At 41.8% G+C, this 13,287-nt stretch overlaps 1 protein-coding gene across 2 annotated transcripts in view; it reads left to right on the plus strand.

Moving 5' to 3' along the window:
- The window catches only part of PKHD1 (PKHD1 ciliary IPT domain containing fibrocystin/polyductin), a 242,667-nt gene that overhangs the window by 16,939 nt on the left and 212,441 nt on the right, over positions 1-13,287 (plus strand). Inside the window, exons 10-17 of one of the 2 annotated variants that reach the window (XM_081905883.1) lie at positions 1,427-1,497; positions 2,438-2,539; positions 2,732-2,827; positions 3,098-3,236; positions 5,697-5,811; positions 10,203-10,478; positions 11,225-11,314; positions 12,921-13,011. In XM_081905883.1, coding sequence (XP_081762009.1) covers positions 1,427-1,497; positions 2,438-2,539; positions 2,732-2,827; positions 3,098-3,236; positions 5,697-5,811; positions 10,203-10,478; positions 11,225-11,314; positions 12,921-13,011 — 980 coding nt within the window. Of the gene's footprint in view, positions 1-1,426; positions 1,498-2,437; positions 2,540-2,731; positions 2,828-3,097; positions 3,237-5,696; positions 5,812-7,790; positions 7,855-10,202; positions 10,479-11,224; positions 11,315-12,920; positions 13,012-13,287 lie in introns of those variants that run through there. The other variant, XM_081905884.1, reaches the window with a different exon arrangement.

Here is a 13,287-nt window from a genome sequence, read left to right on the forward strand (position 1 = left end):
GGGTACTGTGAGAGCTAGGTGCTGCTCTTTATATACTACACCCAATTGCTGACACAGCTTAATTAACACAACTTAGCAGTACCTGCTATACTGTTTCACAGCTGTAAAACTGGGTCTCGTTATTTGCTCTGGCCCTTAAAGACATACACATCTTGTGGAACAATAATGAACCTTCACATTTAAAGAGACCATTCAACATGGGATGCCATGTTGTGATCTCTCTCTCTCTCTCTCTCTCTCTCTCTCTCTCTCTCTCTCTCTCTGTGTGTGTGTGTGGTGGGGATGGCTCAGCTTATATATGAGCCAGTCTTAACATGAGCCACACGAGCCCTTTCTAGTTGGTTTCAGCTTGGTGGATTCTGGAACCATATCAACACAGAAATCCACTATTTTATTTTTCATCTGGAGTTCCAGCAAAAAGGAGAACAAATTATTTTGACACATACATTGAGTGTAAGATCAATTTTAGCAGTGTGAGCTTAAAGACAAGTCTCACCTAGTTGATCTTCCAGCAGATTCTATCTCATCAGGAAGTCCGTTCCATGGGGTGTAGGAATTGGACCTATAGTATGGTGGCACATAACCTCCCATTTCGTATCATGTAGACACTGTCACAATTGCCTTTTTGTCACCTATGGAAGACCTTTTCCAACAATCCTTCAAAGGGGAGATTTTTGCCTCAGTGTTATATATAGTCTAGTGTCGATGCTCTTATTGTTAAATTGTTGTTGTTTAGTCGTTTAGTCATGTCCGACTCTTCATGACCCCCTGGACCAGAGCACGCCAGGCACTCCTGTCTTCTTTTTTTTATTATTTATTTTATTGGAAAAAAGATTCGCATTACACATCCGACATCAGATACATGTATACATATACATACACTTAAAAGGTATAAAGAAAGAAAGAAAGAAGAAAAGAAAGGAAAAAAAAACAGAAGAAGAAGAAAAAGATTACAAAAAAAAACGCATTCAAAAAACGAGAATGGATGCGTTTGACCTTCTTGCAGTCCATGGGACTCTCAAGAGTCTCCTCCAGCAGCATAATTCAAAAGCATCAATTCTTCGGCGATCAGCCTTCTTTATGGTCCAGCTCTCACTTCCGTACATCACTACTGGGAAAACCATAGAATTAACTATAAGGACCTTTGTTAAATAGCTATTGTTAAATTTGCTATTGTTAAATAGCTTCAGGATATTTCATGGGAAGCAATTCATGAGTGAATGACTGAATAACCAAGTTCGCCCTCTGGAGGCCAATAATGCAGCAGATTCCCATGACATGTGGGGTGAGTGATGAAAGCGTTCCCCAAACAACTAGCTTATTGCAGCTCTGCACACATTTACTTTTTTCACTCTGCACTGGAATATCTTACATATTCCAGTCTTAATTTTCTTCTGTTGTTCACTCACTCACTTTTGTGTTGCAGGTCAGTGGTGAACAAGGATGCTTGGCTTATCAGCGCAAAACAGGACCTTTTCCTGTACCAAACATTCTCAGGTATATTGCCCTGCAGTCTTTCATTGAAGAGGATTCTGGAATTAATCCCATTGCCATTTCAGTCTACAAATCTGCTGTAATTTCTTTGTGTAGAAAAGGATAATGAAACAGAAAAAGTGGGAAGAGAAGAGAGGGGACAGGGGCAGCTTCACTCACCCTCGACTCTGTCCTTGCTCATTTTTTGTTCTGGACCTGCCCAGTTTTTACTCCAGATCTCCCCTCCCCCGTTGCTGGTATGCAGCTCCTGACAGATTATCCCTGAGAAAATTGGTCTTTCAGCTGAAAATTGGTTGCCCATCTGTGCCCTAACCACATTTAGAACTAACCACAGTTCTGTGATTAGCTGAAAATCAGTAGCGTAGCGTGGGTTGTCAGCACCCGGGGCAAGGCAAGTAATTTGCGCCCCCTAACCCGTGGATTTGCGCCCCCTAACCCCCAGATGTTGCGCCCGGTGCGGCCGGGCCCCCCTGCACCCCCCACGCTACGCCACTGCTGAAAATGAAAGCAAAAGTTAGATTTTCCTCCTGCTGGAGAAGAAGAGAGGAGAAGGAGAGCACAAACCTTTTGTATAGCATGAAACTAGGGGTTTGTGTTATGATTAAAACACTGTGTGCTTGTGTGTGTTTGTATCTGCTGGAGAAAGTGGGATTAATTTCTAGACTGAGATTTTAAACCTGATCACCATTGTCCTGCAGCCCATTATTCTTTTATTCGCTTTACTCCTTTCCCAGTTAGTTTGAATTTGAATTTTGCAGAGCTCCCCAAACCTGCAGCTCAGAAGAAATGTGTCCAATGTTAATAATTTCTTTTGAGCATGGATTGGGGTTGTTATGGTGCAAGAAAGAGTCTATGTGATATAAACCACGTGGTTGTGCCATTTCATTTTAGCTAACCTACATCTAAACGGAACTAAATTTCAATTATTTTACTTCCTCTGCAGAAATATTTTCAGTGTCTCCAGCTGCAGGGAGCCTGGGTGGTGGCACCGATCTCACCATCACAGGAGACTTCTTTGATACACCTGTGCAGGTCACAGTTGCAGGTAATAATGTTGAAATCAGTCTTCATGGTTCTGGAAATGTGAATTTTTCTGGAAGTTTACCACAACATGTGTTCATTTCCTTTGAAGCATGTGGTTGGTACGTCCGTGCTGGTGATCCTTTAAGAAGCTTGGACTGGCATTTTGCTCTGAAGCGCTATCCTTCTCATTCATGTTTCTCTTCCCACCCTCCAGGCAGTCCCTGCCAAATTAAGCACGTTATTCCACGAAAGATCGTCTGTACAACTGGAGTCGTTGGTGTGCACAGAAGACTCAATGGCCCTAAACCAGGTGCACTTTTATTGTGGCGCATCCAAGTGGTAGCTTCCCTCGCGATTGGTTGATGTTTCAGCATTAGCTTCATATTAATTGTATTAACAAATACAATATTAACAATGATCAAAGCCATGGATTTGTAGGATTCAAGATCATTTGTTCACTTGCAAAATTAAGACTCTGCCTACTTAGCCAACACCTGCTGTTGTTGTGATGTCCATTTCTGTTGTGATGCATTAACCCATTCATTGCAGATGATAAAGTTCTTGTCCCCCAATTTCTCAGGAAACAGAGGACTTCTTTTTGAGGTTTGGGATGGATCAGACACAGATTTTACCGAAGCTGCTCCTGGGTACCGCTGGCAGTTTGTCCCTAATGCCAGTTCTCCATTAGATTTCCAGTTTGGGAGCCAACAGACATTCAGGTAATCAGTGATCTTTGAGGACTCTGGTGTGTACTACAATTCGCACTATTTTAGTGGAGTTCTTTTTACAGGAATTTGGGATATATTTACAATCCACAATGAGTGTTACATGCGGCTTAACTGTCATGGCTTCCTCTAAAGAACATGGAGATTAATTTGAGGGCCCTGAGATTTCTTGGTTAGAGAGAGGCCCCTTTCCCTGGACACATTACCAGGTGAAAACACAGCTAAGTTGTTCTTTTTCTCAGTTTGGATTGAAGCTGGTTTTGGGGGAAAGGTATATAAAGCAATATTTCACTAGAAACCACAGGATAGGTATGGGTTTGTGGCTAATGCTGTGTGCACAGCACATCGGTTCCCAAACCAGAGGTGGGAGTGTGCTGGATACATAGAGGGAAGCAGTGTGTGCTCAGCCTGTCTGAGCCAATGTATTTATCATGCAAAGTTTCAAGTGAGTCTGGATTGATAGGTGAGCAGTTGATAGTCAAATTTCCTGCATTTTCATAAGCACCTCCATACTGGCTGGCTGAATGAAAGCTTAAAGCCTGTTCTTACTCAGGTGGGACGTTGCTACTTCCCCATGGACCCAGTACACTCTGGTAACATTTGAGTACTGAAACTATCTAGAACACGGGTGTCAAACACAAGGCCCGCGGGTCGAATCCGGCCCGCCAGACCTCGCCATGTGGCCCGTGTAGCTGCCGGCGGCCGCCAGCCTTCACCTTTTATTCTCGCCTTTTTTTTTGACACAAGAAAGCCGCCTCTTCAGCGCATGCGCGGCAGCCTACAAGCCAGAGAACGTCTGCCCTCTAGCGCTGGTGACAATAATTTATGATAATAAAGAGTGGACACATAGTCCTACAGATACAACCGGCCCTTTGAAGATGACCAAACTGCTGATGCGGCCCCCGATGAATTTGAGTTTGACACCCCTGATCTAGAAGGTACTGACTACTGGGGGGAAGGGGGGAGAAGTTGATAGAAGGCCCAAATTGAGATCACCTCAACACCCCACCCTCCAGAATTAGCAGGAGTCCTGAGTAAGCTGTCTATGCTAGAAAGTCAGTAAGTCAGTCACAAGGGATGAGCTAACTGGTGACTGTTTTTAAACTTGCAGGTTTGGGCAAGAAATCTGCACATGCTCACAGTTTGGGGCAAACAGGACAGGAGGGGGGTGGAAAGCTAAAACAAGTTCTGTTTCTCTTGCCTGAATGAGTAAAGTTCTGCTTTTTTTGCCTGCTTGAGTAAGCCTGTAAGAAGTCGTTTGCCGCATACTATAAAAGGCAACCTCAGAGAACAAGGAGGGGCTCAGTCTTTGGGTGAGATCCTGCTGGAGCCCCCGCGCAGATAAATAAATCTGACCTTCCTTGGAGAACCCAGTATCTGTCTTTATTGACTGGGAAAAATATCTGCAACCAAGTATCCCAATTATATTGGTGTAATTCTCGTCCCTCCCAGGTGGTTTCATTCCTACAGTACTAGAGAGGTAGGGAATCACAATGGCTATTATTATTATTATTATTATTATTATTATTATTATTATTATTATTTACCGCCCTATACCTGGGGGTCTCAGGGCGGTTCATGGAATAAAATCAAGATATAAAACCATAAAATGTGAGCATCTTTCCTTAGCATTTATTGACATAGCACATGACCCAGACAGAATTGGCTCAGCTGCAGAATCTTCACAGACCATTTGCACAGAATATGGGATTCCATAGATGTTCATTGTATTTGAATATTTAGAACAGAGAAAAAATACAGCTGACCAATGTTGTGGGAAAAGAGAAATTCACTTTATGGAAGAAATGGCAAAATCTCCCCAAAGGTCTTTAATATCCTATCCAAACATTTACCCAATAGAATGACAACATATATTGGGAAGGTGCCTTGGGTCTGGAAATTGTGATGTGATTGAAATTGTGATTTAATCAGCACCTGAAACAATCTCCTTAGATGAAAATTTGATAACTTTTAAGGAAAGAAACCGGACTGACTTTCACGAAATCTACCTGAAGACAACATTCCCTCTCAGTTTTTACACTTGCTGCTTCTAAACCTACAGGTGGAACTGGCAGGAGCCGCGAGGTTCCCTGGTCGGTTTCATATGTGTAAATAAATTTGTGGGGGGAGGCAATCAATAGGGAGCTACATTTCCTACTTTTTATTTTTTTATTTTTTAGAATGAACTACTAATGAGTTTACTAATTTCATAACACTAGTTATGCAAGAAAGGCTCGTTTTTATAGGTAGTTTCTTGGAGATTCTTTAGTAAGCTAACATTTTATTCTGGGATGAGATAACATATATGTCTCAGTGGTGTTCTATAAAGGTAAGTCTTTTAAAATGATTGTGTAATAACTAAAGTCATTCATGTAACTCATCTTTCCCACAGCAGTGGAAGCCTGTTATTTGTCTGGAAGTTTGCTTCGTTAATGTTTTTGTTTTGTTACCCAGGGCACGACTATATGGTTTTTTTGTGGCACCTCAGACCAATAATTACACATTCTGGATCCAGGCAGATGACAAGGCTTCTTTGTATTTAAGCCTGTCCGAAGACCCCCAAAGCAAGGTACCAATACCATAAATTACTACAAGTAAAAGTTAAAATTCTGTGATCCTTATAACTTTGCATTGTGGCACTTGCTGGCCTTGCCCTTTGTTTAGACTTCCAGAGCAGGATCTGTGTTGATTTTTCCCCCTTTGTTAAATATAAATTGTGTAGAATGTTACAGCTTCTTGACATTTATACAGGGCTTTTTGAGTGTTCAAATTGTTTCCCATGCATTACTTTAGTAGACAGCTGGGACAGCTCAGAGCATGAGACTCTTAATCTCAGGGCTATGGGTTGGAGCCCCATGTTGGGCAAAATATTCCTATGTTTCAGTGGGTTGGACTAGATGACCCTGGTGGTCCCTTCCAACTTTATAAATTCTAAGATTCTAGCCTTGTAGCAGGGAGCTGGGGCCAGACTCTGAAATAAGAGGAGCTTGCCTAATTTTATCTAGTTAATTCCTGGCCTAAGTGAAATTCAGAAGACAAGTCTAGCACAGTGATTATGAATCATTTGCTGACCAGAGAGGAAATAGCTGATGATAACTGATTTTTAAATTGCTTTAGCTTAGGGAGGAAAATAAATATATTCTAAATAACTTATCTGCCTCATGCAAGGAAACTTCATTTGTTATGACTTCTCAAATGTAACACTCCCTTGCCTAAACTGTCCCTAAGTAGCCGAGAGAATTCCACCACACATTTTTCAAAAGATCCAGCTTTATTAGTATTTTAAGATGTTCCTTGGGGGAATGCACACCTTGGATACAACAATCCTTTGTTTACCAAATGATGACAAATCTTTTCTCTAGTTTTCGGTTAAAGTGATTGTTCATCTCTTGCTAATAAAGAAATGTTCTCTCACGGGATTGTGGGTGCAGATGGTCTCCTCAAGGATAAAGTATAAAGGATCTTTATATTGGGATCTTCAAAGCAGGCTGGGGGGTGATTTCCCTTTCCCTTCTCCCATTCCCCCCTTGAGGCCTGCAGGTTGTTGTTCTGAGAAGAGTGGTGGGTGTTCCTCTAGCTTAGCGGCTTTTGCAAACAGACGTGCCTGCATGCCGGCCACGTTTCTTGGGTGTCACTGTTTGCTGGCTTGATTGGTTATCAGTGGAGAGATCTTCCTGTTGCTCCATCTCCTTGTTCTTTGGGTTGCCAGGGGTGGTGAAGCGGACAGACTGTTTCTTTGTCTGCCGGTCCTCTGATGGCGACGCTGCTTTTGGCATGGAAGGGTTGGCCAAACTGTAGAAAATATCGTTCTCAGTTCGACGTGGCTTTCTTTGGGCTTTCTTCAGAGCAGAAGTACCTGTACGCCTAGCATGTTTCTTGAGGGCCTTCTTGAGTTTAGCCTTGATCGCAGCCCTCTTCTTTAGTTTGGCGTGCAGAAGGCCTGAGCGCGTCCGAGTGTAATGCTTCTTATTCCTTGGCCTGCCCATCCGTGAGGGCTTCCTGCTATAGGCTTTACTCCTCTGGGAGCACATGGTGTGCTTGGCCTTGTGGGCTGAAAGGACGTTGGCCCTCATCCGCCTGTCGAAATACCGGGACATGGGCTGGCGCCTCTTTTGATAGTGACTCCTTGCATACCTCACTATGCGTCTTGTCCTCGCTTTCTTCTTTCGCCTGGAATGTAGCCGCCTTCGTCTGCTCAGGATCTTCCGCGATCTCTTCTGCCTCCTTCTCTGGTAGTAAGCCTTCCTACGTCTTTGGACAGCAGACATGGCTTTGCTGTTTCTCTGCCTTCCTGTTCAGCTTAGCTGTCCTACTGCAAGTGACAGTGACCTCACTCCAGCTGTGCTCTTATATAGTGGGAGGCATTCAAATGAGGGACCGGCTCCGGGTGCTGTGATTGGCTGGGTGGAACAATAGTCCAGTGAAGTACGTAATAATGCTTAACTGTGAGATATTTCCTTCAGGGTGAAATCACAGTAAGGTCCCCCATCTAGCCCTGTGTTGAAGGAGGGGGAAATAGCTGTTGTCATGGCTGAAATAAAAATGAATTTCTGGAATTCTGATCATCCTATAATGAGCCAATATTTGGGCCCCTATTAATGGTCTTCTAAAGGTATCACTTGGATTGGCGCCATTATTATACAGAGAAAATGCTGGTTTCTACTTGAATTAATGTCCCAGCCATGTTTTGATTCATTACACCAGCTTTTTTTGTTGAAATGGACAAGACTGTGCGGACTCTGCTTCTTTCCATGATTGAGAAACTGTAGGAAATAATCACTTGTATTTGGGTAGTGACCCTGATCTTTAGGATATGTTGCTATATGAAAATGTGTAGGCAGTACCTTTGGTTTTCAGAAGGAAAAATAGGGCTAAATGCACCTAGCCCGTCAGATTTTATTTTTATAAAATGAGTATACAACATCTTTTTTAAAAAAATCTGAGTTGTATAAACAAAATGCCATATATTAAAATGACACATACAATACAATACAAATCTTTATTACGGTCAGAGACCAGCATTTAAAATCTAAAAAGTGCTTTAGAAAGCTAAAAGGTATTAAAACACAAGGTGAATATAAAAATCTATAAGAATTTAAAAGAAGCTAAAAGAATCCAAAAGAAGGGTCAGGAACATTGGGCAGGTGTGGAAGAGCCCAAAAGGTTGATATATAAAGGCTTTAGCTATCATTTACAGAGCACTCTGATATGTTCATTAAAACTGATTTCTGGCACATAAATGATACATAAAACCATTAATAGCCAATAGAAATGGACGAGCAAAACGTTAAGGAGCAGATTACAGGAGCCTTGTTTGCTTGTTACCTTAAACCATAGTTTGAACGGATATACAGGCGCATGTGCAATGTGCTGGTGCATGCTGCTGTGAGCACTCTGCTCCTCCAGGGCTGCATGGAGCTGAGCCATGGTTAGTGTTATGTCTGAAAGCAAGCTTGTGGTTTGTTTACACCAAACAAACTGTAAGTGATAAGCCAAGAGCAAACCTTAGTTGGAAGCTCAGCGTTTGGAAAGAAACAAGCCTTAAGCCAATGTTTGGACATAACATTAAGCCCATGGTTTAGTTCAAAGCAATGTAACAGGGGAAGAGTTTGGCTGAGTTTAACTATGGTTTAAAGTGATGTATGATGCAGGCTATAAAATAGCAGTTTGAACAGCTTCGCCAATAATTTCATGGAAGGTTTGGTGGAACAGAAAGAAATTGAATGAGAAGGCCTTTAATAGTGTCCTAAAACTCATTAGACATGTGGCAATGTATTCTGCAGTTGTGGTTCAACAGAAGTAGTATGCATTTTCACCATGCCTCTCAATACTTTTGACAAAACATACAATATAAAAAATGAGGAGAGTTAACCTCCAGCTTCTTGTCCTCTTTTGTATGAAAGGGTTTTGGACAAGACCAATATGCCAGATATCAAAATAAATGATCAACCTCTGTGACGGAAAGCTCACCTCCACCAGTTTGGTGGTGCAGTCCCGCGGACTTCCACCAGAGGGCCGAGCTGTAGCCTCCCTCTGATTGGCTGCTGGTGCAGCTCACCAGAGGTGGGCGGAGTCAGCACTTTGGAAGGGAAAAGGAAAAGCAGGAGAGAGAGTTGGGCTGGATCTACATTGATCTTTTAAATGTTATTAAATATAATGTTCTATAACGTTTAATGGCAGTTTGCCGGTGGCTCACTGCTCTGCAGCGCCCTCTGGTGTCACATTTTAATAAGACATTTCTAACATTATAAGCCATGAGTGCAGATCCGCCCTTAGAGAGAGGACAGTTGAGAGGTGACTTTCTTGATATTCAAGCTGGATAGAAGTATAGTTTCTGAGCATTAAAACACAGTTCTGTGCCTGGAAAACGCACTGTGGATGAGCACCTGTCTTCAGAGGTGCTGTCAAAATATGTGACATGCATGATCCAAAATTCTAGTCTGGTTATGTTTTGTTAAAGTGGTGCCCATTCCCCAAAGTTCATGAACACAATGGATCTTCTGCCTAATATTTAGTGCCATTCATTTTCAAAATGAGCTGGAATTAGAAAGCTCCTTTGACAGACTGCTGATGTGGCTACTTATGTTTTGAATGACCTTGTGAGCTCTTATGTTCCCTCACCGAGGGATGTAAACCCATTTTTCTTCCAAGCCATCCACAGGTTACTGTTAGCTAAGTAACAGATCTGTTATTTAGCCAAACGCGCATCTGGCTACTCTGATCACCTTATTTGCGCATGTCCTACAGGTGCGCTTAGTTTGTATTAGAAACCAGGCTTTTAGAGTTGCATCTCCAGCTGTCTGGAATTAATTACCAGCTGAAATTAAGACAGGCACCCAGTGTCATTACATTTGGGGATTAATCGAGGAGGGAAAGAACCGTACATGCCCCCTTGAGCTCCTTGCAGAAAAAGGTGGGTCAAAATGCAATAAATAACTGCTGTCGTTTACTTGAAAACAGGTGGAAATTGCATCTATTCCTGCTGGCATTCCTGAATGGTCCGCGCATTGGGATGAGAACTGGAGCCACCCCTGGAAGCCAAAATCTGAGAAATTTGAGCTTACTGGTGGTTCAGTGTACTATTTGGAAGCTGTGCATCATGGGAAGTCGCCAAAGAATGGAATGAGAGTTGGAGTCCAGATTCACAATACTTGGCTGAATCCCAGTGTGGTTAATACCTATCGCAGAGAGAAGCACAAAATACATGCCTGTGCAGTTAGGCTTCCTGAAATACAGGTTAGTCTCATGGTTGTGAGCTGAGCCTCATATTCATAGGAGTTGTGATTCTGGGCCCTTCCCATGATTTCAAGTGATTTCTAGTCATGTTCCTGAGAGGTGGGTTTTTTTCCCCCTTTTGGTCTTGCTGCTTTCTCCTGGGAAACCTGTTTTTTTTACTGCTGAATCAGAACAAATGTTGGTTGAGTTCCCTGTGGATTGACGTTTGTGACCATTTGATCACATACTCAAAAGTAATCAAAAATGCATTGAGCCAGGAAATATCAACGTGTGTTGAAAACATTTAGTTCACTGGTTCCCGAATATAACAATTTATGGGAACTTTATTGTTGTTTTTTAAAAAAAGATTGTGAAAGTTGTCTCCAAGTCTCTTTGAGTTCCTCGTTGGGCAAAATCTATAGAAGAACTAGGGATTTGCAGGGATTATCACATTCATAACTAGTATTTCTTTGTGCTGGGATTCATGGTTGGCCTGAATTATATAATAACCACTGACTTAATTCTAGTAGTGCTTTTTCAGTGGCTGCTAAATAGAATGGGTCTACAGATTTTATGGAGTTAATTTTCAATGACAGTGATCACATTGATGTTGTAGTTAAGGTGAATGTTGGGAACTCTGACAACCCTGAAAGGTTGTCCTCATGGTCCCAACTCTACAATGCTAGGAAATAATTATTTCAAGTTTCCATATTAATACCACTATGAAATAAATACTCATACTTTGCAAGGGTCTTTCTGCTTTATAGATGCTGATACTATCTGGTACAGGATGGTTCAGACTTGCCTGGGACAATGTCACCACCAACCTTATGTCAACAAATATTACAGCTGAACAAGTAGGTCGAATTACAGCTGCAGGTCAATAAATCCTTTTGGTTATAGAATCATTGGGAGGGTATTACAAGATGCTTTCTGAGAGTCATTTATCAGCATGGAGAAATTCTCAAAATCCAGCTATGTATGTGCCAATCTCGTTCAGTATTCTTGACCTTCAACGACAGTGGATCTCTCGGGTTTCAGGCAGGAGTCAGGAAAATATTGTGATATGAAATGTGATTTTCAACACGGAATATTGGGGGAGGTCATGGCTCAGTGGTAGGACACATGTTTTGCATGCAAAAGACTTCAGCTTCGATCCCTGACCTCTCCAGGTAAGGCCGGGACTGTCCTATGTCTGAAACCCTAGAGAGCCACAACCAGTCAGAGTAGACGATAGGGGGGTAGATGGACCAATGGTCTGATTTGTTTTATGGCATCTTCTGGTCTTCTTGCAAACATTTCTAAGATCATGGTCTTTCCAGTGAGTGGCTCTTGTCCAGGTTTGTTAACTGTCTTACTTTAAATGTTGTGAGGATCGTATGTGAAGTGAAGGCATGAGGCAGGAGTTGGTAATGCAGGTGAGCTGTGCACAAGCAAGCTGCCAGCTAGCTCTGACGAAGCTCTTTTTATTAGCACAATATGCAAAACCAGTCAGATACATTTTGGACTGTGCCCTTTACATCTTCCAATCACGCAATCATAGGGTGGTACAAAGTTATTTTGGCACCTGTTTCCACTGCATCACTTTGCCCTTGTACAGTGTATGATGAAGGAGACAAAGGTCACAGACAGGGCATGGCAGACCACAGGTTAGATAGAGGGCATGATATTCAGACAGCTGAGGCTTGTCTGCGGGTGGAAGTGTGTTCCACACCTGGCGGTCATTCCTTCAGTATGTCCTTTTAAAACGTGCTTTTTTGGGGTGGGGAGTTTTTGTGGTTTTCTATTCTCTGGGTATATAAATTCAAATAATAATAATAATAATTTTATTTTTAAAAAATCTTACAAAACCCTTAATAAAATTTTGGTTTTCTGATGCACCGTTACATAGAAGAAAAGTACAATTCCTGTCAAGTGCAAAGGCTCTTATGGGTGGTAAGAGCAAAGCACAATTTAAAATTTTATTGTTTCAGGAATGGCTGTACAATCAATACATGAATATTTTCCAAAAGCTAAATTACCAGAAAGTTCTAAATTGCTAGAAAAGATATTTCATTTTTGTCATTGTTATATGAGAAATTGTAAAAAAAATGCAAAATACACAGATTTCTCTTGGATTGTGAAAGTAAGATATGGTATCTGTTATGCCTCTTAGGTTATGATTTTCTATGTGACAAGTTTCCCTACAAGTCACACTTTCTATTGAAATAATGGGTATGCAAAGTATGCTCACCTTTTAAAACCCAATAAATGTAGAGCAAAAGACATTGTATGTATTGGTCTCTGAAACTGTATTCACATGTTAAAATGAAGACGCTTAGGGTTATTTTTTAAAAAACAACCTTAAAAGGCATTGTCTCCTAGTTTTAACCCTTACCCCCATGCTGTTTACCCTATCTAAATTCACCTCTGTGCATGGTTTTGTTCTTACTTGCTCTTCCATTCCTCTTTTAATATCTGCAGCTCCAGAGAGAGCTAGAGGATCTTCTTTCTTTAAAATGTGAAACACAGCCATCATCTGCCAAAATTATTCTGCGGGAAGGATTTGAGCAAGGTAGCATTGTCTTTTTACATTCAAAATATCTTTATGTCAGCAGAATACTTTAGTGCAGGCATAGGCAAACTTGGCCCTCCAGATGTTTTGGGACTACAACTCCCATCATCCCTGACCACTGGTCCTGTTAGCTAGGGATGATGGGAGTTGTAGTCCCAAAACATCTGGAGGGCCGCAGTTGCCTATGCCTACTTTAGTGGGTCTGTAAGAACAATAGAATCTGTGAGGCTGCTCCAAAAACCTTCTGAGTACTCAGAATTCAGGCAGGATGAAAAG

The sequence above is a fragment of the Podarcis melisellensis genome, assembly GCF_964234715.1.
Source record: "Podarcis melisellensis genome assembly, chromosome: 3".
NCBI lineage: Eukaryota > Metazoa > Chordata > Lepidosauria > Squamata > Lacertidae > Podarcis > Podarcis melisellensis.